This window comes from Mauremys reevesii, linkage group 6 (assembly GCF_016161935.1).
Source record: "Mauremys reevesii isolate NIE-2019 linkage group 6, ASM1616193v1, whole genome shotgun sequence".
NCBI lineage: Eukaryota > Metazoa > Chordata > Testudines > Geoemydidae > Mauremys > Mauremys reevesii.
In genome coordinates this window covers 91040124-91066173 of record NC_052628.1, presented here as the reverse complement: position 1 = coordinate 91066173, position 26050 = coordinate 91040124, and the positions used below count along the sequence as shown (strand labels likewise).

The 26050-nt window shown below is 43.2% G+C and overlaps 1 protein-coding gene across 3 annotated transcripts in view; it reads right to left on the bottom strand.

Annotated features, from left to right (window-relative positions):
* Window positions 1-26050, bottom strand: part of MAMDC2 (MAM domain containing 2) — a 110592-nt gene that overhangs the window by 35212 nt on the left and 49330 nt on the right. For all 3 annotated transcript variants that reach the window (XM_039545769.1, XM_039545771.1, XM_039545770.1), the window contains 7 exons: window positions 21217-21488; window positions 18032-18116; window positions 16644-16781; window positions 11176-11432; window positions 9247-9340; window positions 5006-5152; window positions 3285-3550 (listed from right to left, as the gene is read on the bottom strand). In XM_039545769.1, coding sequence (XP_039401703.1) covers window positions 3285-3550; window positions 5006-5152; window positions 9247-9340; window positions 11176-11432; window positions 16644-16781; window positions 18032-18116; window positions 21217-21488 — 1259 coding nt within the window. The remainder of the gene's footprint in view (window positions 1-3284; window positions 3551-5005; window positions 5153-9246; window positions 9341-11175; window positions 11433-16643; window positions 16782-18031; window positions 18117-21216; window positions 21489-26050) is intronic.

The following is a 26050-nucleotide window of genomic DNA, read 5'->3' as shown; positions in this document are numbered from 1 at the left end:
ATCCAGTCCCCACTGTGTCTGATAATATGGATAGTGCATTGCAGTACTCAACTCTCAGGGGAGCAAAGACAGAAATGAGTAGCAAGATCTGCATCTAAAAGATGGGCATACCCCTAATCTAGTGCAGACTGAATAAAAATATGCTGGCCTCACCTGTCAGAAGACCCTTGCACTGCAAACCTACATAACAAATGGCAGCTTGCTCCCTCAGTTAAGAACATTAATATAACCCACACCAAATCTTACAGTTTCTTCCCGTCATCTAATGTCACCTTAGTCTTGTCTGCTTGAAGCCTCAGCCAGTTAGCCTTAATCCAGGCCCCAGTTACATACATACCATTCTATCACACTAGCCTGGTCATTTGCCTCCTGGCAAATGTCATCAACATATTGAAGGAACTATAACCCATGTCTCCTCACAGACACTTTTTACAGCCTGGTATGTACCTTGAACAAGAGTAGTAGCAAAAACACATCCGCTCAATACTCAGCACTTATGCCCCGCGGGGTCTCTTATGCAGTTACACAAAGCTACTCCACAGTATTACTCAAAGAAAGGATCAGAGCCAATCACAGAAAGCAATGGAGCCAATCACAGGCAAGTCTATCTGCTACTTGTCAGGAGAATGGACATATTAGCACACTGACAGATCTACTGGTGCCAGGCAGCAGGGTACTGTTCTCATCTATTGCATGGGGAGTGGTGTCCTAAACCTATATCACCACTGTGGTTTCTATAAACTTCCCAGACCTAAAATTAGACTGGCTGGAGTCAAGGAAATCTGAGGCCTCAAAATATCAGCAAAGTTAGCCCATGAAATCCTGCATTTGGGCACTAAAACTGATATTTAGTAGGTGCATAAAGCAGACGTCTATCTGGGTGCCTGTCTGGGATTGGAGTCCACATATGAAATTGGGCATACAGTCATTGTGTATACACACACCACACAGCTTCCCCCCCACCCCCCCACACACGTATTCAGGGCTATATGGAATTAAATTGACTGTTTGCTAAAAAGAATGGCAATACCATGTGGCAGACTTGTAAAGACAGGACCATTTTAGGGTTCAACCAGCAGCATCTCATCTTGTCAAATTTTCATGTCTGTACCACAACCTCTTAAAGTTTTAAGGAGCACTGTAAAAGTATTAATGTAGGTCAGGATCTATGACTGCCTGTCTCCTTCTGCATTATCATACTGTTCCTGAAGTTCAATTCCCTTCTACTACTGGTTAGTTGTAGAAGCATCAGGAAGGCATTAACATTGTTTAAGTTTACTATCAAACTCTCAAAATCTAAAATAGTGTCATCCATCTTTTTCATACCATGATCCAACATTCAGCTGCTCACAACTGGTTCTCCTGAAGTGTCCCAAAATCCTTTGCACCATTTGCAATGATGTTCCAAGGGTATGTCTACACTACAGCTGGGAGATGTGATTCAGAGCTTGGGCAGACATATGCTGGCTCTGTTTGAGCTAGCTCTCTAAATATAGCAGGGCAGCTCTGGCAGCATGGTCAGTAACTTGAGCTAGTCACCTGAGTAGAATCCCACCTGACCCTCTGTGTACACACTCAGGTGGCTATCCCAAGCTGTCACCATGGCCACATTGCTATTTAACATGCTAGCTTGAGCAGAGCTAGTGTGTGTATGCCTCCCAGTGCTGGAAATCACACCTCCCTGATATTGTGTAGACAAACCCCAAGAGAGGAACAGTGATAACTGATGCAATGACTTCTAGGCTGAATTTGATGTGAGGATTCTCTAAGTCAAATTAACGTTGGGGGAAAAAGAGAAAAGTAGGAGTGTGATGACCTGCTTGAGGGTTGGTGTGGATGGGTCTGAGTAAAACTTTGTTAATTCACCTATTTTTGGTACAAACTCCAACCAGATTCCACAAAACCTTCACCAATGTCTGAACTTGGACTGACTTCTGAGTTCAGGTTGAAACTTGGTAGTTTTGACTAAGAAACTAAGAAATTCAGCAGTTTGAGCAGAAATTTTTGCTTTTGAGGTTTTGGGCTTGTTAAATCTTGAAAATGAGAATGGCAGCTGCAAATCCCCTTGTAGCGGGGTGGTCACCCTGCTCCGGCCCTGAAGGGGTTAAAGCAGCCCTGGAGAGGGCTGTGGCTGGAAAAAGCAGCCACAGTTGGGGACCATGTCCCAATCAGGCCACAGCTGGCCCTATAAAAAGGGCTGTGGGCCAGGTGCTCAGAAGAGAATCTCTCTCTAGCTTCTGAGAGAGAAGGACCTGGCTGCCAGGGAGTTGAAGGGTACCTGAGGTGGAGCAGTGCTGGGGAAGGGCAGAGGGAGCTGGGGAGCTCCAGCCTGGCAAAACCCCAGGCTGTAGGCCTTGCTGAAAGGGGCCTATGAAAGGTACTGGGACTACAAAAGTCTAGCCTGGGAATAGGCAGAGGCAGCTGGTCTAACCCCCCTTGCCGATGATGAATGGTTTACAGACTGCAGTCTGCCCCAGAGAGCAGGGGCTAGATGGAGACTGGCATTAGCCACTGGGGCAAGGTGGGGATAGAGGGTGGGGGTTCCCCTGAGAGGGGGGACCCAGAATGTGGGGCACTGCCAGGGGGGCATGTAGAGGGGTTCAGCCGGGGCTTGTCCCCTTCTGGGGCGGCTGGGAACCAGGCCGCCTTGCAATAGGGCAGCACCCCAAGATAAAGGGGCCCTGGGGTCTGGGTGGGACATGGGGGCCTGCGGTAGGTGAGACACCGGCCTGCAGAGGGCGCTCCATGCTGGAAGAGCTAATTCCCAGGACGACCAGCAGGAGGCACCATGCTAGTGAGGCGTTGCCCTGCCACATCCCTGTGAAGCAAAACTAAAATGATATGTACATGGAGCCCATGAGAATCAAATCCACCGAGTTGCACACAGCTATAGCTGTAACTCAGACTAATATCCTCTGGAATAAAGTGAGCACCAGGATTACTCAGATGGCAAACTTCTTGGGGCAAGGATTCTCTCTTCATTATCCGTATGTAACGTGCCTAACATAATAGGGCACTGATCTTTGATTGATGGCCTGGAGGCACAACCTCAATACAAACAAATAGTAGGATAAACCTGCTAACAAGTGCCCTAAGATTCTGACCATCTGCTGCAAGCTGATTGCCCTCCACTCCATCATTGACTTCACTGGAAGCGAACGACTCTCTCAGCACCTTGCAGTGTTGGGCCAAAGATGATTAACATTCCCTCTAGAAAGGAAGTGAATCAAAAATCTCCATCTACACCTTTGAGAAAAACACACACAAGAAATGCTGGTTGTTACCTTGCAAGGCATAGGCTTTTTGAAGGTGATTTCAGCTTGAGTCCAGACTCCCTTTGGGGATTCCAAGACAGACCAGATTTTCTCTTGAACCACATGATTCTCCTCAAAGATATAAACAGCCAGGGTGTCGCTCATTTTGAAAAATCCATATACGGCATAATAAAACCGCAGACAATACTGCAAGTTTCCTGGCAGCGAGGGGCCATACAGACGTCCAATGTACCCAGGCTGTGAGGTAAACTTTGTATTCGCCAATAAGTAATAACCTGTGAAACAGTGCAATTATTGAGTCTTTCTAATAAACAATTCACAAAGCCTATTCACAGGTAAAAGAAGCTTTAGTCATTTCAGCAGATTTTGGTGCTAATGAGAGTTTCCACTAGCAGGTTAATAAATTATATAAAACCCCTGTTTGTAGTGCTCAAATCAAAATCCTAAATAAACTCCCTGCCGTTACAAATTTAAGACTGCACATGGCCAGATTCCAGTCTTCACTGGAGATTAACACTTTGCAGAATTACCTTAAAAAACCCTCAATTTTATAGTATCCTGCTGACTCAATTTCAGGGCTACCACTCCCTTATCAGAGGAGGTAATGCTAGGGCACTTGGCACGTTATTCACTGCCAGGTCCTCACTAGATAGTTCATACAGAAGATGCAAGCCTCTCTGGTAGCTGTGGTTGAATGGTGGTGAATGCTACACAAAAAGGTGCTATATGAGCAATGTCAGAAACCACAATGTAAAAAGGATATTCCCCAAACAACCATATATCCCGAGCCCCTGCCTTGGAGAGGTAAGAGCACTACTGGTATGCAATTCTTGCTTTTTGAATCAGTAGGATGCTTGAATAGAGTATATATTCACGTGCCTAACACCTCTCCTTATTAAAAAAAAGTTACACAATTCCTATTATAAATTCCTACAAGTAGTTCATTGCATGCTTTGAAAAATAGTATGGGACAGATCCTCATTGGGCATACATTTGTGTTGACTACCTTCTGTCTAAATAAATTTCTCACCCCAAAGGTCCTTTGCAGCATTTTCCACCAAGTCTGGTTGAGATCCCATTTTTATGAATGTAATCACACTGCCTGATTACTTCCTAGATGCAGGATAAAGGGGTGTCTTCCTTGCCTCCTGCATATACTCCCACCCCAAGTCCATTTTCTTTGCACACAGCTAGGCTAACCCCCATAGCTTGTTTTTCCCCCCTTGTTGCTCCTTTTCCGTTGACTCTCTATGTAAATGGGTCTTCTATTGTGTTGGCTTACAATGCTTAATTTACATTTCGACAGATATGCATCTTATCTCCACTCTGGAAGAAAACCTGTTTTCCTCTTTGGTTGTGACAGATGTTAAAATATATTTTCAGTACATATACACAACTCTTTAACTATCATCTGTACAGACATCTTGCAACAATTCTGAGGATCAGTATGACAACTGTTTATTAAAGGATGCACATGACACTCTCTGGTGAAACAGAATGTACATGACAAACTCGGGAGACACCTGTACTCTGAATGCACCCACTCTGTGGCCCTTTGCCAGCTGGCACTAACAGGTTCTTGGGTTACAGAACTGCCCCTGGGGCAGCATCTCTCTGCCCTACTCCCAATGCAGAGCAGTATGTCAACTGCATAGCCTGTTCTGGAATGAAGAGTAATTTAACGTTCAGATCCCGTTGGACTTTTCCAGTTAAATGAACTTTTGATTTACCTAATCCAGTAGTGTGATCTCCTGTCCTATACGCATTAGGCTTTACTTTCACTCTGCTCCAGCCAGGGCCATCCTTGTGATCCTGATAAAAATGACACAGATCTTCCTCAAAATTGCAGCTTGCCTCAGCAGGATTGAAAGAAAATCCTGCAAAAAGATAAACATACTGTAGTATGCATAAGTATTTGAAGAACAAGAATGCCAAAATGTATTCTAACTCTGTTTGTTCATGACTAGTAATTGTCTTCTGCAATACACTCAAGCAGATACACACACACACTTTATACATATGGCACATAGTCAGGCTGACATCAAACTATCATTTTTGTATGACAAATGGATCCTATTTTCTTATCTTTTGCCAATGGGGGAATATACCTCTTTCATAGTCCCCATAAAAATAAATAGGCAAAAGATGGAGAAATTTTATTTTCTTTTGACTTCAGGATGTAATGCATAAAGACATCCAGACATTTTTTCTGTCCTACTCTATTCAAAAGATATCCAGATAAAAAGTGTGTGTATAATATTTAGATTTCCAGTGTGATAAATCTTAAATATTTGTCTTAGAAGGTTATTCATTCATTTTAACAAACCCTCCTTTCCTAAAGGTAAGTGTGTGTGTGTGTGGGGGGGTTTAATATTTTTTATTTATGGCTACTGACATCTGGAGCTTTGCTCAATTCACATTAGTATTGCATGTTTGACTGCACAAAGGAAAACATCACTATAAATGGTGTAATTTATTAAAGAGTTGAGCTAATCTCTTCAGCCACGTTGACGGCTTTTTGGTTTTCCTGCTGTGTGGAATTCAAAGGCCAGAATTTTAATCTAAAAATATCCCCACCCAGCAGGCTGCTTCTAAGAAAAATGCTTCTCTCTCAAAGATATTCACAGATCATTTTTACAAGTTATTGGGGGGGGGGGGGAAATCAACATGTGGCAATCAGGTGATGTTCCTATAGGTGGTAGGTCATGTCTATGTGAGCTCGGTGGTGGCCTGGCTCAGTCCTCCCTAGCATTACAGTACAGTAGCTAATACAGAGATTGAAAAGTTTGCTTGCTACTGCCAAGTAGGAGCTTTCCCATAGTAAGTGTGGGGATCCATGCTATCAATTTCTGCTGAATCTAAGCTTTAGTTTAGCAAAAAGGAAAAAAGGGTTCTAGCCCTTGTAGTTGTAAAGATAACCTTCTGAATGTGAACCACATGTAAAGTAATGCAGTTCTATCATCCGGAGTCTTCAGACATATAGTTTCCATGCCTCTACTACTGCTCATGGTTTTCCCAAGCTACAGAAGACTGAAAACAGACCAGCCCTATCAGCAACCAACCCTATTGCAGCAGCTAGGAGGGCGAGGGAAGATTAATGTTTTGGAGATACTACTCCTTACAACAGCTGGAAGACCCTGAGTAGAAAGGAAAAACAGAAAGCAAGTGCTCCTCCTCCTTTCCAGCAGACAAACAGGGCTGTGGTGGCTTTAAATTTAACAGATACCTACAAGCCAGCTGTGAAAGATGGAGGTGTCAAACAAGGTACAAGAACAGCACTTGGAAAGAATCCCTGCACCCTGACTCTGGATGCTGATTTAACTCAGCTTTTCATTAGGGCATTGGCCTGAAGAGCAAGGCCCCATCTTTTGAATCAGCCTGTGGCTAGTAAGTTTAGTCCTCTGACTAATGGGTGGCTGGTAGATTTTTGAAGACCTGAGGTAATATTTGTGCACTTTTGAATTAGGACTCCTAGAAAAAAAAAATCAAACTTAATGTCACTATTGTACAACAAAGGATTTCAGATGGAGCTGACACATACAGTCCCCTGGACAGCTGGAGGCAGAGAACCACTAAAGCCAAGCAGGAAGAGAAAGCAATTTCAGAAGTACTCAAAGCAACTAAAGATGGAAATATGGGAACTGGTGACAAGACTGAAGTGTTAAAATGTAACTGAACATATTTCAACAAAACACCAAGGAAATTACTGGCATGAATTTCTCACACAGAAAAACTTAATAGGCCAAAATCAGACCTGGCGTAAGTGGATGTACGTCCACTGACAACCTAGAGTTCCATGCACTTACAATGGATAAGAATTTGCATCAGGATATTTAGAATAAACTGTTTGTGGTGTTCTAAAAGGTAACAGACTGTATTTAGCCCATCAAGTAAACAACATCTGAAAGTTAAAATAGAAAAGGACAATACATTACAGCATAAGTAATAAATGCATCAAAGCGCAACATTATTGCAAACATAATCAAGAAATCAAAATACATAAATCCCAAGCATAGACTGTTACAAAAATGAGTAAAACCAGAACAGGAGGAGAGAAGATAGTGATACAAAAAACTACATTCAATAAACCAAGACTGATAGATTAGCAACACATCTGGGACCTCAGTCTCATGCCCTCCGCAGAACACATCTTTAAGCTGTGCAGATAAAGTCTGCAAAGACCATGTACAGATGTAAAAAAGGAAGAAACTGTTTTCCACTAGATCAGTACAAAATGTTTTTTTTTTCCTTCCCATTTCAAAATAAGTCAAAATTGTGACCAAAGGTTTGATAGGAAATCGTTAATCATTTTGTTAGAATGTTACTTAGCAATGAAAAGCAACATTCAAACTAAACAGTATTTGGCTAGTCCAGGGACAGACACTGTATCTGCCAAGGGCTGAATCCTGGCCCTAACTGCCCCGCAACAACAATCATTCGGATCCAGCTTAGTTCTGTTGTTGTGGAAACCTAATAAAATCCTGACAGAACTCCCCTCTCAGAGGCAACTAGTCACTCCATCAACTGAGGGAAGTGAGTAGGCCACATGACCCCAAAAGGTATCTTCCAATTTACAACTCTGAAATGGCATACCAGGCACGTAGAAGGATAGGACATGTCCCAGTGTTAATCATTGTGGGAAGGATACAGCCCTTGCCAGTCACCTGTGGCCTCCTCCCACATAGCACCTTGTTTATTTAATTTTGGGCACCTGTCCCAGTCCCATGCTCCCTCAGAGGCATGCTGTACCAGCTTCAACCTCTGTGGTAATTTGTTTAACCTCGGAGATAGAATCGCAGCATTCTAACTAGTATTCCTGTTGCAGCATGGAGCATGCAACTTGTCTGGGAGGAAGGGCAGACCATTCTATTTTGGATCAATTGCCCAAATGAATGACATTCTGTAAATATGTTGTAAAAACATTCATAGATTCCAAGGCCAGAAGTCTGACCTAGAAGTCTGTCATAGAAATTCCTCTAAATAATTCCTGTCTGAACTAGATCATATCTTTTAGAAAAACATCCAATCTTGATTTCAAAATAGTGGTGGATTCTCCATCACTGACAACTGTTAGTAAATGGTTCCAATGGTAATTACCCTCACTGATAAACATTTATTTCCAGTCTGAATTTGTCTAGCTTCAACTTTCAGTCATTATCTTGTTATATTTTTGTCTGCTAGATAGAAGAGCCCATTATCAAATATTTGTTCCCTTTGAAGGCACTTGCAGACTGTGGTCAAGTTACCCGTTAACCTCTTTAAACTAAATAGACTCAACGAGCTCAGTCTATCACTAGAAGCATGTTTTCCAATCCCTTAATCATTCTTGTGGCTCTTCCCTGAACCTTTTCTAGATTTATCAACATCCTGCTTGAAGTGTTGACACAGTGTTCCAGCAGTGGTCACACCGGTGCCAAATACAGAGGTAAAATAATCTTTATTCCTACTCAAAATGTTGTGCTTTAGTTTTGAAGCACTGGTGATCTACAGATTCACAGATTTTAAAGTCAGAAGGGACTACTATGATAATCTAGTCTGACTTCCTGCATAACTCAGGTCATAAAACCCAACCTAGTAATTTCTTCATCAAGCCCATCACTTCTATTTGAGTTATAACACACCTTTTAGAACAATATCCAGTCCTGAATTCAAAACTTCGTATGATGGACAATCCACCATATCCCTAAGTATGTTGTTTCAATGGCTAATAATAAATAATAATAATAATAATACCTAGTTCATATATAGTGCTTTTCATCATCAGATCTCAAAGCGCTCTACAAAAGGTAAATTACCCTCACTTCTGATCTGCATGTATCATTTATTCTACAATCCCATTTTATTTCTTAAAAGGAGGAGGAGCCCAGCGGCATTGCTAAATTGCATGTCACTAGTATATTCCAAGACTGACAAAAGGAGGCAGAGAAAGGGAGAAAAGCTATGGAAAGTAAATACCCAAAAGAATTCATACCTGTCTGATTGCTGCAATAATCTGGAGAGAAAGAAATGTCATCAAGAGCAACGTAGCCTCCCTTGGCACTATTGAAAGCAACTTCAAAAATAACCTGAAAAAAATAAATGGCAATTTATTACTTATCTATTGTGTATGTCATTACAATGTGTTAACACAGCTTCACCATCTGGAATTCTGATCAGATTACTTAGAAAAACTACCAAACCTCTTTGAGAGGATAGTGCAGGTATTGGGATTAATTTAGTTATATCACAGAACACTGCGAGTCAAATCCTGGTCCATGCACATGAACAGGGGGGAAGTCAGGAATGGAATCTTCTTCTCATTCTGTGAAGCATCAAGAGTCAGCAAAGAATAAACACCTTCTACTTGATATTTCTTTTGGATATCCTTGAGATTTAGAATAAATAATAGAGCTCAATTTTAGCTTTGAGAGACAGTTCTGTTAAGGGGGGTTGAGGAGGAGTAAGATCTATGCTGTGGTTGCTAGAGGCATCCTATCTGAACAGGGGAAAGGAATAATGCACCCCAGAGAGTACACTCAGGTGCATTAGCTACCACAACTTTTAAAAGTGCATTTATTTTCAAATGAGATTGCAACGGGGTAGGCCACGATAGAGGGCAACTGTGCCTATTAGTCACCCCTACCACTTGGCTTGGCCATTTAAATGTTCAGAAGAGTTCAAAAGATACATATAGAGACCTAAGAGTCCTGGGAATAAATGGTGCTTAGGGAAGGAATCAGAAGACTGTACCTTTAAAGGCCCAAATCCTGCAGAGAGGGCAGGGCAAGGAAGGGGTTAGAAGAAGGGGAGCAGTATAAAGACTTCCTCCTCCATCACAGCAGGCAGATGCTGACAGCAGAAGTCTAGCCTGACGAACCCTCCAGACTGAAAGGAGTACCAGGAAAGGTGTTCAGCTGAGGGGAGCTGGCACAAGGCCTTGCAACTGACTAATCTTAGGCAAGAGGCGTGAGGCACACCCCCAGCTCCAAGGAGAGGGCTGAGGGGGAACTCCTGTTCATAGGAGAGAGCTACTGACTGCCTTGAAGAAAGGGGCAAAGAATTGCTAGCAGTACAGTCCGTCTGCTGCAGAGAGGAACTGAGACTGGCCTGTAGGAGATGCCTCCCGAGCTAGTCCCAGGAGAAGCTGTGAGGAATCAGAGTCAATGCAGGTACAACAGAGCCTGCTGATCTTATGAGGATGCTGATGTGTGAAGTAAAGGGAAAATGGTGGTGGGATTGAAGGAACAGTCCTTAACTGCCTAAATAAATGTCCCCAGGCTGGAATCCAGAGGGGAGGGCAGACAGGGTTCCCAGACCAAGAGGGGAAACTCAGGCAAAGATAAAAGAAGCCAAGAATATCAAGCACCAGATAGAGGTCAGGAGATGGACTTTGAGTTTCCTATTTTGGGGACTGTTCTATTAACCCTAGAAGGGAAATGAACTGAACAGAGACCTGGTAGGAGGACTAGGCCATACATAACAAACCAACAAAAAGGGGGTGCTAGACTGAGACACTGCCTGCAATGCCACACCTGGACACTAGGAGGCCCTCTGAAGGTAAGAGACATGATGACAGGGATACACATGTTCTATTTCAGTGGCTCTCAATCTTTTACTGGTGACCCCTTTCATAAAGCAAGCCTCTGAGTGTGACCCCCCCCTTTATAAATTAAAAACACACTTTAACATATTTAACACCATTATAAATGCTGGAGGCAATGCAGGGTTTGGGGTGGAGGCTGACAGCTCACGACTCCCCATATAATAACCTTGTGGCCCCCTGAGGGGTCCTGAGTCCCAGTTCTATTTGATTTTATGACATAGTAGAGAAGAAGCGGTACATCGGCAGCACTGACATATGGAGCTGAAATGCAAACTGTGAAAGATATAGCTATACTGCACAGGTATTTGATTGTCTTACCTCCATTGGGTATGGTGCATCAAAATTAACCTCTGCTAAACTCCAGTCTGTATTCATTGTACTGTCTATTTTCCAGATCTCTTCATAAAAGCCATTTATATCTCTCATATAGAGAGTAAAAACAATGCCGCTCTCCTGCTGAAGTTGGTAATAAAATGATAAGCAGCCAGACATGGGGGTTGTTGTCTTAGGTGAAACCAGCTGGGCCACTTCTTGGAAATGCTTGACATAAATAGAGTCCACATACATGTAGTGACCTAAAATATATATATAAAAACTCTTGAATATACATAATGGTGAAAGTGACAATTAAATAGATGTATCAATAGATGTGCAGAAATTTGATATGCTGCTCATCTACATCATACACATTGGATAACTACTATGATGGCCCCCTTAGAAATGCTAATAGTAATACTCTCTTCACTTGAGAGATTACAAATGTTGCTTCCTTTTCTCTTCTCTCCTCCTCTTCTGCATAGTCCTATGAATGGCATATTGGTGGGTTGTGATTTTGAGAGACTGGGATTCCAGAGGTAAATAAACCAATCACAACCCTTACCTGTTGCCATCTCGAGTCATTTAAGCCTTCAGTTTTACCTTAGATTGAAAAAACATCTGCTCTCCAAACTCACAAATGAAAAGATTAATAAAACAGACACTTACCATGTCCCAGTCAGATTAGAATGGAAAAAGTAGGTTACTTCCTGCACATACACATGATGAGAGATTCTCAATTAGTGTAAATTGATGTATCTACATTGACTTCAGTGGATTTATGCTGATTTACACCAGCTGAGAATTTGACCCTTTATATGTATTTCTGTTTATCTGAACTGCATGTGCGTATGCCTACATGTATATTTACATTCTCTTTCTCTGATGTACACCCAGAGTTGGCACAGTTATAGGACATAAAATAATATAAACCTCATCTCTAATCAGTATATAATGGAAAAATTTTGCTCAGCAGGTTGAAAATATATACAACAGTGGAGTAAAATGCCACAGCCACAGAGTTAAAATTTTAAGGGTTTTGTGTTGGTTTGTATAAACTTGTTTGGTTTGTATAAACTTCATCTTGGACTATGAAAAGGGCTAACTTGGCCATCACTGCCTCTTTTAATAGTCTGGCAAGTTCATGCCTCGCCACCATCCTCCCAACCTAGGTTTCATTTCGACTGCAGTTGGCTTAGAGCATTATTGATGCTTCATTGTTTCCAGGCAGTGTTACAAGTTGTCACAGCTTAACTTTCACAGTTTGTGGCAAGCTCATCCACAAATGGTGAAAGATTCTCAACAATGAGTCACCAAATGTAGGCTACTGAAAGTGTAACATATTAAACTCAAGTTAAATTGGTTACCAATTGTTTAGCTGTCTGGGGGCCGAGCAGTATTAGACTGATACTCTGTACTCAACTCATACAATTGTGGGAGTGGAGGGTGAAAGGTACAGTGACATGAGTTAAGGAAGTGTCATCCATCACTTAATTTCCTGGTTTTTTGTTCTGTCGCACACTTCACATTGTTTAGGATCTGAATTATAAGTCTTGCCTATTGCTTCCCTTAGAATGCCCTCAACTTCTTTCTTGTAACATCAACAAGGAACTACAAAGTCTGCCCTGTCTTTGCTATTATAGTGTAAAAGAGGCACTTCGAACACAGTGGTGAGCAAAGTTTTATGTGCAGGGAGAGATCTGAAGGATCCTCTAAGCCTTTAAAGTGCTTTGTGTTCTATGACCTACAAGAACAGAACCCTAGTTAAGTTAAAGAAATAAAAGCCTTCTAACCCCATCTAAGTCGATGTCATAAATGAGTTGTGTTTCATCCCCTATGCTTTCTGCTCACTGAATTCTTCCATTCAGTTTCAATGATAAGCAAATGCTTGGAATATGTATGGGTCAGCATTACAAGGATGAAAATGTTTCTATAACTGGCAGCACGTTGTCATATACCATAATTTTAAAATCCAGACAATGAGTTTTTACTATCTGTAAACGTATAACAGTTGTCCTAGATATAATTGTGGGTGGTTTCTTTTTTCTTAAACTGACTACAGAGAACAACAATCATGTATAAAGATTTCAGAACATTTCTTAACTTTTTCAAGTTAACTGAATCACTGATGAGTTTTAATCTCTTCTTTCATGTCTTTTTTCTCTACAAATGACAGTCAGAACAGGATCCCAATATAAGATTTTTAATGTGTGAGTTTTACACAGATTTTATACCTGAATCATAGTCACTGCTCTAAATATAACAGCATTACTTTCTTTTGTTGTACTATCAAAATCAGTAGATCACATGAAAAATCAATAAAGTCTGTTAAAACGGCAAAAGTAACAGATTTCAGAGTAGCAGCCATGTTAGTCTATATCCGCAAAAAGAACAGGAGTACTTGTGGCACCTTAAAGACTAACAAAATTTATTTTAGCATGAGCTTTCGTGGGTCCATGGGCCCATCTTAATTATCACTTCAAAAAGTTTTTTTCCTCCTGCTGATGATAGCTCATCTCAATTGATTAGACTTTTCCTGTTGTTATGCATACTTCTACCTTTTCATGTTCTCTGTATGTATAAATATCTCCTGTCTGTGTTCCATTCTATGCATCCGAAGAAGTGAGCTGTAGCTCACGAAAGCTCATGCTAAAATAAAAGTAACAGACTGCACTATGATTTGAATACGACACCTGCTCTATTTTTAGAGCACAAGTTAGAGTTTAACTAGCTTTTGCATTCGTGTTCCTTCATTCAAGTTACACGGGTACTTTTTAATTTTCAGAATCTACAGCCAAAATTTGTAGAAGAGTTTGCTAATTTTGTGTGCCCCAGTTTTTCAATGCTCAAGTCAAGATACCTTGTGCCTGATTTTCAGAAGTGCTGAAGACCTGCAAATCTCATTGGGGTTGCATCTTAAATTCATCCAGAGACTAAAGCTGTTGCAAAATGCAGCAGTCTCCTCTAGTCTAATGTTACAACCTATAAAAGTGGTGACAGATATCTTGGTCTTGTTTCCCTTGTAAGGGGGGGGTATTTATTTAGAGCAGGACCCATTTACCAGGATACCAGTTCTTGGAGCAATGTATAAGACATTCACTTGCCTTCTGAATTTTGGGCCAAATCCATATGGAAAATACATATGAATATGTTCAACACAGCCCACTTAGAAATGGCCACTCAGCCTGGTATAATTCCTAATACCTGCTGAACAGAGCTTTTGGTAATACATACGGCTTTAAGGAGAATTAGATCTTTTAGTCTCTCTTACCATTAAGGGAGGAAAGTCAACTTTTTCCCCCATGCCAAGTTCCTTGTATATTTAAAAAGGAAAACACATCTGTTATATGTCTGAGGCAACTGCTTCACAAAATATCTCTAATATTTACAAAGCAGTGTCCAAGTAGAAGCTTTTTTCATATCAAAAGCAACTCAGACTTCTAACTTTTCATTAAAAAAAGTTTGTAGCAATTTGCTGTTCTTTCAGTAAGCTATAAGGCCCTTACATCTTCTCAAGTCTGGAGTGGATGAAGAGCGGAATGTAAAATATGAACAGAACATGAGACTAGAGTAAAAGAGCACAATACAAAATGAGGAAAAGTTGCCATGAGAGCGATACTTAAGGCCTAATCTTTCAAAGACTTACACACATGCTTAGTTCTACACACTGAGCAGACTGCTCTTAAACAGTGGCGGATTTAGAGTTAGTGGGGCCCTGTGCTCAGCTTCATTTTTGGGGTTCCCCCCTTGGGACCCAGCCATGAAAAAGAACATTCTCTTATCCCACCCCCACCCCCCATTTTTCTTCGTCCTCATATTATAAGTAATGGGAAGTAAATTAAAATAAAGTGAGGTACCTTGATTGGGGAAGGGGGTTGTGGTTCAGGAGGGGGTGCTGTGGGTGGGCTCTTGGAGGAAGTTTGGGTGTGGGGTGCAGGCTCTGGGCTGGGGCAGGGGGTTGGGATGGGATGTGGGAGGGGCTGACGTGTGCGGGCTCTAGGAGGAAGTTTGGGTGCAGGCTCTGGGCTGGGTCAGGGGCTGGGGTGCAGGAGAGGGGGCAGGGTGGCAGCACTTACCTCAGACAGCACAGCTCTCAAAGTGACCAGGACACCCCCCCCCTCCGGCAGTACCTCCTAGGCGGGGGGAGGGGCAGGGGGTCTCTGCGCACTGCTGCCCACAGGCACCATCCCTGCAGCTCCCATTGGCCACAGTTCCTGGCCAATGGGAGCTGTGGAGTCTATGCTCGGGGAGGGGGCAGCGTGATGAGACACACACACACACACACACAGGCCACTTCTGGGAGCAAAGCTGTGTGGAGGAAGGGAGGCAGAGTGGGCAAGGAGCTGCCTTAGCCCTGCTCCACTGCTGCAGAGCCACCGCCTCCACCCCAGCCAGGGGTGTGCAGAGACATGCCAACAGTCGGACGTTTTCCGGGAGCAGTGTGGGGCCATCGGCCACGGCATGCAGGCAGCCAGGACTCGGGGGCAGGTTGTCAGATATTTGTCTTGCATTTTTGGGGGGGGGGGCCCTGTGCCACCGCACAGTTTGTTTCATGGTAAATCCGCTCCTGCTCTTAAAGCAGACTGCTCACAGTGCACAAAGTTAAGTATGTGCCTAAAAATCTTTGTAGGATCAGGGCTTAAATCACTGAACAGACGAAAGGGTTTTAGTCTCCTATTAATGCTGCAGATACAATTGATTACAGAACACATCAGTGATAATAGGACTTACATATGAAAGTTACCTGACCACTGAAAGTAAAACAGACCCAAAAGAATGATGGGAATGAAAGAAAATGAAGACAAGAACTTAATGAGAAAGAAACAGGATCAAAACTTTTAGAATCATAGATGTTAGTGATAGAAAATGCCTATTAAGTTATCTAGTCCATTCTCCATCTGCCAATGCAGGATTGTTCCTTACGGTATTTTCTCCAATACTTTGTCCATTCTTGTTTTAAATATCTCAAGCCATGTGATCCCACATTCCAATGTGAGAAACTTAGAACAGGAAAATGTTGGAATGAAAAATAAATGGACTTTTTTCCAGTCACATACAATATTAAGAAGTAGATGAGGGGAAATACCTCAGAGAGTACGTGAAACACAACCTAGGAAAGGAATGGAGAATAGCTGGCCTTTACACCACCTTTCTGTCCCCCTCAGCCTAGATCTGAAGGAAGTAGCCTCAGGAGGAGTGGCAAAAAGGGGAATTATGAGTAGCAAGGACCTGGCCTCCTAACTTTCTCTTAAAGCACAGACCTTCCTTTGCAGCATATTTTCCACAATATTATTTGCCAACCATTTATTTTATTTTTCATTGACAAAATGGTAAGCAAAAGTAAAGAAGTCTTAGTTTATCTTTTGATCATGTGACCTGGTTGGGTCCTTTAGATGCTACTGCAAGCTAAAAGTTAGATGCTTTTGTGGGCAAAGATTATTATTAGTTTAGATAATCTACTTGTTGCTTACCCAATTCGCTGTTAAGCGTGTGGTCTCTGGGAAAGATGGATTGCGAATTTCGAATATTGCCTCCACCAACAAACCAGTTTACATTGGGGTTCCATTGGTTCATGAAGCCACAAAGATGATTTTCTTCAAAGTCACATTCTGCAATTGCAGATAACATCAAGATCACATATGTTCATTACAGAAGCAGCAAGAAAGGCTATTGTTAAGCATCCACTTTATTGTCTTAGTAGAGACCACATATTAGCCTTCTGTAATCTAAGAAAAAAAACAGCTACAGGGCTTACTAGCTAGCCAAAGGAAGCAATGTAAAGTGCTATGCTACCACAGCCACTGACCCTTGATGTGTGCTATGAAGCAGTGTGTCACATCCTGTTCAATCCCACTTGTTCTTTTGACATTTGCTAAGGTATCTCGCTAATTGCTGAAAGTTAGCACCAATTAAAATATTGCAAATGCCAAAACAGGGACTCAGTGTACTACTTTCAGGGCTGTCAGACCAGAGCTCCCACTGGTGAACCACAGTGGGTCCAAGAGAGACTGGAATGGAGCTCAATTAAATGGGGTGTATGTGCAGGGAGCTACAGTGAGGGGCTGGCTGGGGTCTGTAGTCACATAGCCAGGTAGACAGGCTAGGAAGGGCAGCTGGATAGCTGAGATTTATAGCAGTGACTGTTGTAACTGGAGCTGGGCTGGCACTGTAAAACGGAAAGGCCCACTGTCTATTGAATGTTCATTGCAGAGCCAAACAGATGTAATGATTATTTTTAAACTTCATGTTTAAAAAGTAGCCTGCCCAAAGAAGAGTAAAGTATGTGTGAATTATCAAGCATGTGAGGCTTGTGATAAGTAAGTTACTAGGAGCACAATAAAATGTTACACTAAAAGATAACATTTCAAAGTAAGCGTTATTTATACACACAAGAATGGAAAAATGCTGATTCATCCACCACTACATTTACCTAAAAATTTAAATATTTCCTGCTCATTGCAATTGTATTACTTTGGTAGGGATCTCTGGGAAATATCATGGGGAATTAAGGGATTTAAATTCCTACTTTAAGTACAATAATCAACACAACTGTAACTATGGAACTGCTCGGACATCTCCATAACGAAGCATGAATGGACAGTTAGTCATGGGATTGCAGCTGTTATGTCCAATATTTGCAGCTGTCTAGCTTTCTGAGTCCTACAGTAGATCTTGAATGTGCAATAGCCCAGAAATATATAAATTTAAGTGAAGCTCTGTGTACATCTGTAGGTCTGTATGACACACACAGTTTAAATATAGTGAACATTTTACATGGACTATGATAGACTATTCTCTATTAAAAATATGTTTTGTTTTCATCTATGCACATGGGGGGGGGGGGAAGGATGGTACTTACCAATACAATATCCACTAGTTATTTTAATTTCAAAAACTGCTATACTGGCAGAATTATCTTGTCCCAGTACACCTTCCAGTACAATCTGGAAAATATAAATACAATAGTATAATTGGGTGCTAATATTTGTTACTATATCAGATCTCTAAACTTTAAAATTTGGATATTAGAGTAGCTAAATAAATGTAGTGGTCTCGTCCTGTGTTTAATCACTAGAGGTGCCCTTGCTGGCAGCCCAACAGAGAGACCAAGGATGGAATGGGCACGGAGACTGTATTGCTCTCTTTCCTCTAAGTCAGTGCTAAAGCACATTGATTGGTAGTGAGAGGAAGCCTACATTTTACCCACTATGTTATACCTGTTTTGCAGATTAACAGACTTCAGACCCATCTGCTGTTGAAATGGCACCTTCAGATGCACATTAAATTTAACTATAAAGAGATAAAACACCCACAGATCCTCTCTCTCTCTCAAAACTTCACACAATTATGGCTACTCTTAAGTAGGATGGGCTGAGCAGGCCCAGGCAGAAGACTCCTGCTTCCCCTGCTCTAATACTCCTGCATGGGAGGCAGCTATGGCTGCAACTGCTCCAGAAGCAAATGTCCAAAAGAGACGTCTGATCAGAATGGGAACAAGGCCATGGCTCCAGCCCCTGGGCCCCAGCTAATGCTGGCAAGGCAAACTCTTAGGGGTTCTGCGTACTACTGCTGGTATATGGCTGTATCAATGTGCCTCCCATTCCCCCTGGAGGCTATTGGGGAAAAATTCAACTCTTAGGTGACTTGAACAGCATTTCATCACAGATGAATTTAACCTACACAAGCATGGAACCTGCTCCTGCTTCCACTAAAATCAATAGAACATTTCTCATTTACTTTCCTGGGGACAGGCTCAGATATAGAACTACCACTGCTGGAGCAGAGCACCTCCCTCCAACCTCAGGCTCTTATGCATGTGTGTATGCACAGTTTGGGGACATTAACGGGGAATGACCATCCTTATCATTCCATCACCAGGTCTTTATTGTTCCCAAGAGCCCTGTGACAAAGACAAGGTCAAAAGCAGGGGCCTAGTGTAGCTACTGCCACCATTCAAGGCAATGACTTTTTCAGGGGTACTTGCTGAAGTTTTCTAAGCTCGTATGTCAGGGTACATCTTCACTACCCACCGTATCGGCGGGTAGCAATCGATTTCTCGGGGATCGATATATCGCATCTCATCTAGACGCGATATATCGATCCCCGAACACGCTCCTGTCGACGTCAGAACTCCACCAACCCGAACGGCGGTAGCGGAGTCGACATGGGGAGCCGCAGACATCGATCCCACACCGTGAGGATGGTAGGTAATTCGATATAAGATACTTCGACTTCAGCTACGTTATTCACGTTATTCACGTAGCTGAAGTTGTGTATCTTAGATCGATTTTCCTCCGTAGTGTAGACCAGCCCTCAATATAAATGGAGCCTGCAGATGGTTCTCATGCAGTCACTCAGAGAGGTAGTGATATCACAGGGACCTGGAGAAAAAATGCTTCTAGATGGTTCAGTGAGAGTTGGAGGCAGCTAGTGAGGTAGTGTCGGAGCTAGCAATAAGCTGGGAGCTTTGAGACCAGACTGTAAAGTGAAGAAAGCTATTGCCAGATACTCTATGGAAAGGAGCTTGGTTTTTGGTACAGCCCTCTAACCCTCTGCTCCTTTGAGGGTAGGGGAGCAGAAGCAAGAACCAGTGAGCATGAGTGTAACAAAAGCTAAGCAGCTCTCTAAAGAAGAGTGGTGACTGGGAACTAATTACTGATCTGAGGACATAGCTGATTTATCCAAGTGGGGTAAGAATTGATTAATTTGGGGAGGTTACTAATTGATTTCATTGGTGGGGGACAGCATTAATTATTTGATTTTAGGGACTGAACATATATGGAGGTCAGCATTAACTACTGGATTTTAGGGATAGAATTAATTGATTCGGGATAGCAATCTATCTCCAAATCAATCAGTTTTAAAATGCCTAGATGCCCTGGAACCAGCAGCTAACAGGTTACAGGAAGGATTAATTCTTTCATCCCCTGGCAGTTACATAAACTGAGTATCACGCACTCTATAGGAGTTTTTCGAAAGACCTTAAAAAGTGAGGTCCTATTTGCACCAAAGACACCTTTTGTGAAGTAGAGACCTGTTTACATACATGCAGTTCTATGCCTACTCTTTCTGTCCAATTACCATGCGTGCTCAGATCAGATATTTGCATACCACTCTGGCAGGTCCCCAGCTTGATCCCAGGCTTATTTGGAAAATTGTCCCTGACAATTATTCAGCAATGATGTATTAATCCAAGGGTAGGCAACCTATGGCATGCGTGCTGAAGGCAGCACATGAGCTGATTTTCAGTGGCACTCAGGTCTGGGGGCTCTACATTTTAGTTTAATTTTAAATGAAGCTTCTTAAACATTTTAAAAACCTTATTTACTTTACATACACCAATAGTGTAGTTATATATATTATACACATACAGACCTTCTAAAAAAATTTAGAATGTATTATTGGCATGCAAAACCTTAAATCAGAGTGAATAAATGTAGACTCGGCACACCACTTCTGAAAGGTTGCCAACCCCTGTATTAATCTGAAATCCTTTGTGCATCTAACTTCCACTGAATTCAATGGGAGTTTTGCATACATCAGGCCTGCATGTTCAGGTCCCTGAACATGTAGCATAGGAAAGTGGGTGAAAACTACAGTCTGGATTCCAGTGAAAAAGCTTTCATTTTCCACCAAGTTCTCCTTCTGTGTTCTTACTACTCAGGGATTCTCCTACTGAAAACAATGAAAACCAAGAAAAACATCAATGTTGTTTGCAGTGTTGTTGTAGCTGCGCTGGTCCCACGACATTAGAAAGACAAGGTAAGTGAGGTAATCTTAGTGGACTGACTTCTGTTCATGAAAGAGACAAGTTTATGAGCTACACAGAACTCTTCTTCAGATCTATGACAGTTTGTTGAATAATACTGATTACTTTTTCCAGACCTGAAGAGCTCTGTGCAGCAAAAAAGCTGGTCTCTTCCACCAGAAGAAGCTGGTCCATTAAAAGGTATTATCTCACCCACCTCATCTCTCTGGTTAACAGTCAGTACATTCCAGCACATGCACAGTAAATCCAGTACTATCTTCTACAATTGTGCTTACTTTGTACTTTTTTGTGGTGTTTCTTAAATCAAGACTGGCTATGAGCCAGCTATCTGAAGGCTCCTTGGCTGACCACAGTAAATGATCAAAGCTCTCTCCTTGTAACCTCAGATACAGATTTAGCCTGGTAGGATCAAATGAAGTCTCTGAAGCTGTTGCAATCTGATATATAAGCCTGATGCAGCTCCACTCTTCAGAATGTAGTTCAGGACTGGTAAGTACTGCTTTTTCACCCTGAGTTCCCCAGGAAGTATCCACAGAAATGTAATGGCCTAGGAACACAAACACACACACAAAAAATAGGACAATAAATGTCAGATACTTTACTTGTACATCACTAGATAAAAGTATTCATTTTAGGGAAGAAATGTTGTATAGAGGTTAGACCAGGACACTGAGCCAGGACTCCGACATTTAATTTCCAGCTCCTCCACTGACTTACTGTGAAAGACATTTAATCTCTCCGAGACCAATTTACTCATCTGTAGACAAGATATAATCTACCTTACAGGTACTGAGAATCTTAATTAAAAGTTTGTAAAATGCTTTGAGATCCTCAGATAAAAGATGCTACAAGTGCAAAGAATTATTTTTTTTTAAACAAATTTTGGTTATTTTACTCAAGTATTGTCCTTTAAACCTATAGTTTTATGGAGTCATTATTTATATAGATAATAAAATTGATAACCTACAGGAACATTCAATCATTTTCTGGACAGAAACATCTCTAACTTCATTTTATAATTCAATTTTTTTTTAAATAAAAATATAGTTTAACTGACACTTAGTGAAATCTAAGCACGTCTCGTAGTTTTGCAGTAGAACTTGAAATAAGCTGTTGGCAGTTCTTTCTAAGGTTACTACTGAAAATATACACTAATATGTACAAGTATCCTGATTCAAAAGTAATCCCCAAAGAGCCAAGGGAACTAGACTTGTACTTAAAACTAACTACATGCTTAAGTGTCGTTGTTTGTTTGTTTGGAATGGGACCTAAGACACTAACCTAACATCAGGAATAAAGATCCACAAGGCTACATGTGGAAGCTGAAAAGCGATAAAAAACAAACATAAGGGAAAAGAAAAGGAGATAAATCTGATGCAAACTAGAAACCCAATCCTGCAGACTTTATTTACATAAAAGTAAGACTAAGATTTGGAGACTACAAAGGAATAAAAAACCAAAGCAAAGAAAGCTAGTAGTTAGCAAAACAGAGAAACAAATTAAGAAAACTTCAAGGAAAAGCCAGTGTTAGAGAGTCTGTTTCTACAATATTATCTGGCCAAAACGAGTAGATAGCACAAGATCCCATGAAACTACCCTGTGGCCAGTCTGATGCCATCTTCTATATTTGCATATCACCTAGACCGCCTGTAAAATGATCTTAGGCAATTTACTGGGAGCACATAAGGGACAAATCTTATTCCCGTCACCCACTCCAAATGGTTAGGCTGGGAGCCAGGGCTCTTTCTGGGGGCAGGGCTGGGAAAAGTTCTGACAGAGTGAGTGGCTCTTCAGAGCTGCTGCCTCTTCACTCCCTTCTGTCCGTTTTTTCGCTCAGTGGCTCCACATAGCTACAAATTCAGGACCCCATTCAGCAAGGTATCTAAAGGAGTGCTTAACTTCAAGCCCATGAGTAGTGTTGAACTTAAGCACATATCTAAATACTTTGCTAAGCTGGGATCTGAGTGAGCACAGCCCAATTCCCAAGATCCTGACTGTGCAATGACAGGGGAAAAATTAATCCATCTCACATTCAGAAGGCTTTGGCCCTTTGTACAGCAAATAACCTAGAAACACAGAGCTCAAGTCACTGCCCCGCCATCTTCTTTGTTCCACTCCTGTAGCCCAAAGGGGATGGAACGTGGTGGTCCTGTGACCCCAGCAGGTGTAGAGCTGGCATACACAGCTCCTAACTTACCCTTCCCTAAATGCCTGGCACAGGCTACACATCAGGGGCAGAGGTTGGTGAGTAAGTGTGGCTGAAGTATAGTGTGCTCCAGCTATCCTCTGCCAGCAAATAATCCATTGGTCACTGTTACCACTGGTGCACATTACAGCATCCACCAGGCAGCTCCCTGACACCCTCTGCGGCTCTGAGTGGCAACTCTGGACAAGAGAAATTCTGGCCTATAATGTATATGCTTGCACTGTACGCTATTTGGGAGTTGCTTACAAATGTTGGCTGTTTGCCTGCCTTCAAATAGCTCCTCAATACTGCCATTTATTTTGGTCAAACATGTGGCTGCTGCTCACACATCCAAAGCACAACCTATTGAAAAAATCTTTGTTGTATTTTTAGGAATGGATTTTTCACATCTTGCCATGATCTCTCCTTGCAAGACAGATATCTACAGTATACAGTTTTAGTCCCTAGGCCTTGGAATATGTTCATTATGGCATGTTAATCACGGGTGACTTGCTAATGCAACAATATGTAAAAGAAAAACAAATCAAGGGCCACATATTTAAAAATGGACAACACTTGTGCTTGCCATATAGTGTGTGCAGCTAAACAGGGAACTGCATATTGTAACAAAGCTTCAAGCCTGTATTGGTGGGTCCCGCGCTTCCTAGCAGATTCAGTGGCCTCAGAAGCCCGCTAAGGCCCTCAATATGACCTCCCTTTCCCAGTATGGTGGCAAAGATTACAGCTTATTGAACTACTTTTCATCACAGGCCAGTACAGGAGGTGGGAAGGTGGAATACCCACAGTCTCTGTTGCTCCTTAGAGCTCAGTAGGCACAGTTTGGTCTCCTGCCTAGACCAAAGTCTGTTTCTCCTCTCAAAGGGATCTCTGTAGAGCATGGTGGGGATAAGGGGGGGAACCCAGGCCCACCCTCTACTCCAGGCTCCAGCCCAGGGACCCTAATGGTAGCAGCTGTTGGCAGCTTTCCTCCTCCACTGATGCCACTTTGATTCCCTGGGCCACTTTCCCATGGTCCCCTTTTCCAAGCTTCACCCTTACCTCAGGATTCAGTAATGCTTCCTCTCCTCCAGCTCCTTTCACCTGGGCTCCTCTCAAGAGAGCTGGACAGGAGAGTTTTCAAAGCAGTATAAGTGGGACCGTAATTGGTTCCAGCTGTCTCCATTAGCCTAACAGCCTTAACTGACCTTTTGTCAGATAATTGAGGTCAAGTGCCAGCATTAGCCTAATGACCTTAACTGGTTAAACTAGCATCAGGCATCTTGATTGGCCTAGAGTAGCCCTTGTTTGGCTATCCAGGGAACAGAGCTCTACTCCCTCTGAGGCTGCTCTACCTGCCTTCCACTCTCGTGAGGCTGGTTTGCTGTCTGGTTGCCCCCCCCCCCCCCGGCTGCTGTTGCTGCTGTGGGGAGGACCCTGCTGGGAGTGCAAGGCCCCACTTTTTCCATTGTTTTTGGGGCCCCCCAGCTGGGTTGCTGCTGCCTTTGCCGCTGCTGCTGGGGAGCTGTTACTGCTGCTGGAGCTGAGGAGGGAGTAGAGGAGGCTTTGCTTTGTGGAGGGGGGTTTGTTACATCCCTGCTTCTCTGGTAGTAGGTGCCCTTGCTGTGGGGAGCTGGGGGAGTGGCCTGGAGCCCTCCCCCTAGTCCGTCCGCTCCTTTACTGCCACCACCACTGCCCCCTCCACATTTCCACCTGCCTTCTGGCTCTGTTCTCCGCTCTCCAGCCTAGCGGTTTGCTCTGCCCCTCTAACCATCCAGAGGACATGGCGGCAGCAAACAGGCATTTGTTTTTCAGATACCTGTGGGTGCTCGTTTTCCCTCCCTTCCTTTGGTCTTCTCCTCCCTCCCCTGCTCTGTTTGGCCGGTGGGCACCCTTTCCCTCTGCCTCACCCACTGCCTTGTTCTTGCAGCTGCTTGCCCCCTCTCTCCTTGCTGCCTGCCCCACCCGCCCCCATTTTGGCTGCCCTGTTTGCTCTGGTTTGTCCCGGTTTGCTTTCTGATCTTTGCTTAGTTTGTTTGCCCCACCCTTGTCCCGTGGTGCAGGCCTGGTTGCCAGCCCCATTCCTCCCCCTTTTTTGGTTTGGTTGTTTTTGACCCCACCCTGTTCTTTGCTCCATGCCTGAGGCACACCCGCTTTAGCCCTCCCCTGCATTCCGCCCCCTTGCTTCTTGCCCTCCCTCCGGGTCAGCCCTTATTGCCTGTGTGCCCACGTTCCGCTGTTGGCGTTTGAGATTCCCCCCTTCTCCTCTTTTTTCATTGGTTCCTTCACTGATGCACTCTCCTCCATGATATCTTAGTTTTCCCTTCTTTCCCTTAGTGCAGCCAGGGGAGCCGGTTTCTTTTTCATCTTGTGCTGGAGTTGTGTTCCTTGTTTCCCTTTGTTCCTTTCTATTGGTGCCCCCCCTGCCCTGCTTTCAGCCTAGCGGGCAGGGTGTGGTAGCCACTGTTCCCCTCCCTCCCCTTCCTTCCATCCCCCTGCTCTAGTGGTTGTCCCCTTCCCTCCCTTTCTGTGGTGGGTGATTCAGGGGGTGGGACTTCCCTGGACGCCCCTGCAGTTCCCTTTCGGTCCCCCTCCCTATACCCTCCCTTGCGATGGCCACCTCGACTGCTGCTGCTGGGCTGCCCGCCATTGCTACCATTGAGGCACTAGTGGGCACGGATAGGGGCTCCCAAGACTCTGCTGTTGCTGCCGCGGCCTCGGCTGCCTCCACCTCTGAGACCACTCCCTTGGCCGGTGGGAAAGGCCGGGGGATGCAGAAGGGCAAGAGCCCTGCCCGGAAGGTGAACCCCCCCGTGGCAGTGGTTCCTTCTCCTGCTGCGGCCCCGTCACCGGCCACAGCTCCCTCTTTCCCTTTACCCATTGTTCCCTCCACCAGCTCCGGGGGTGCCGCTCTCTCGGCCCCCAGG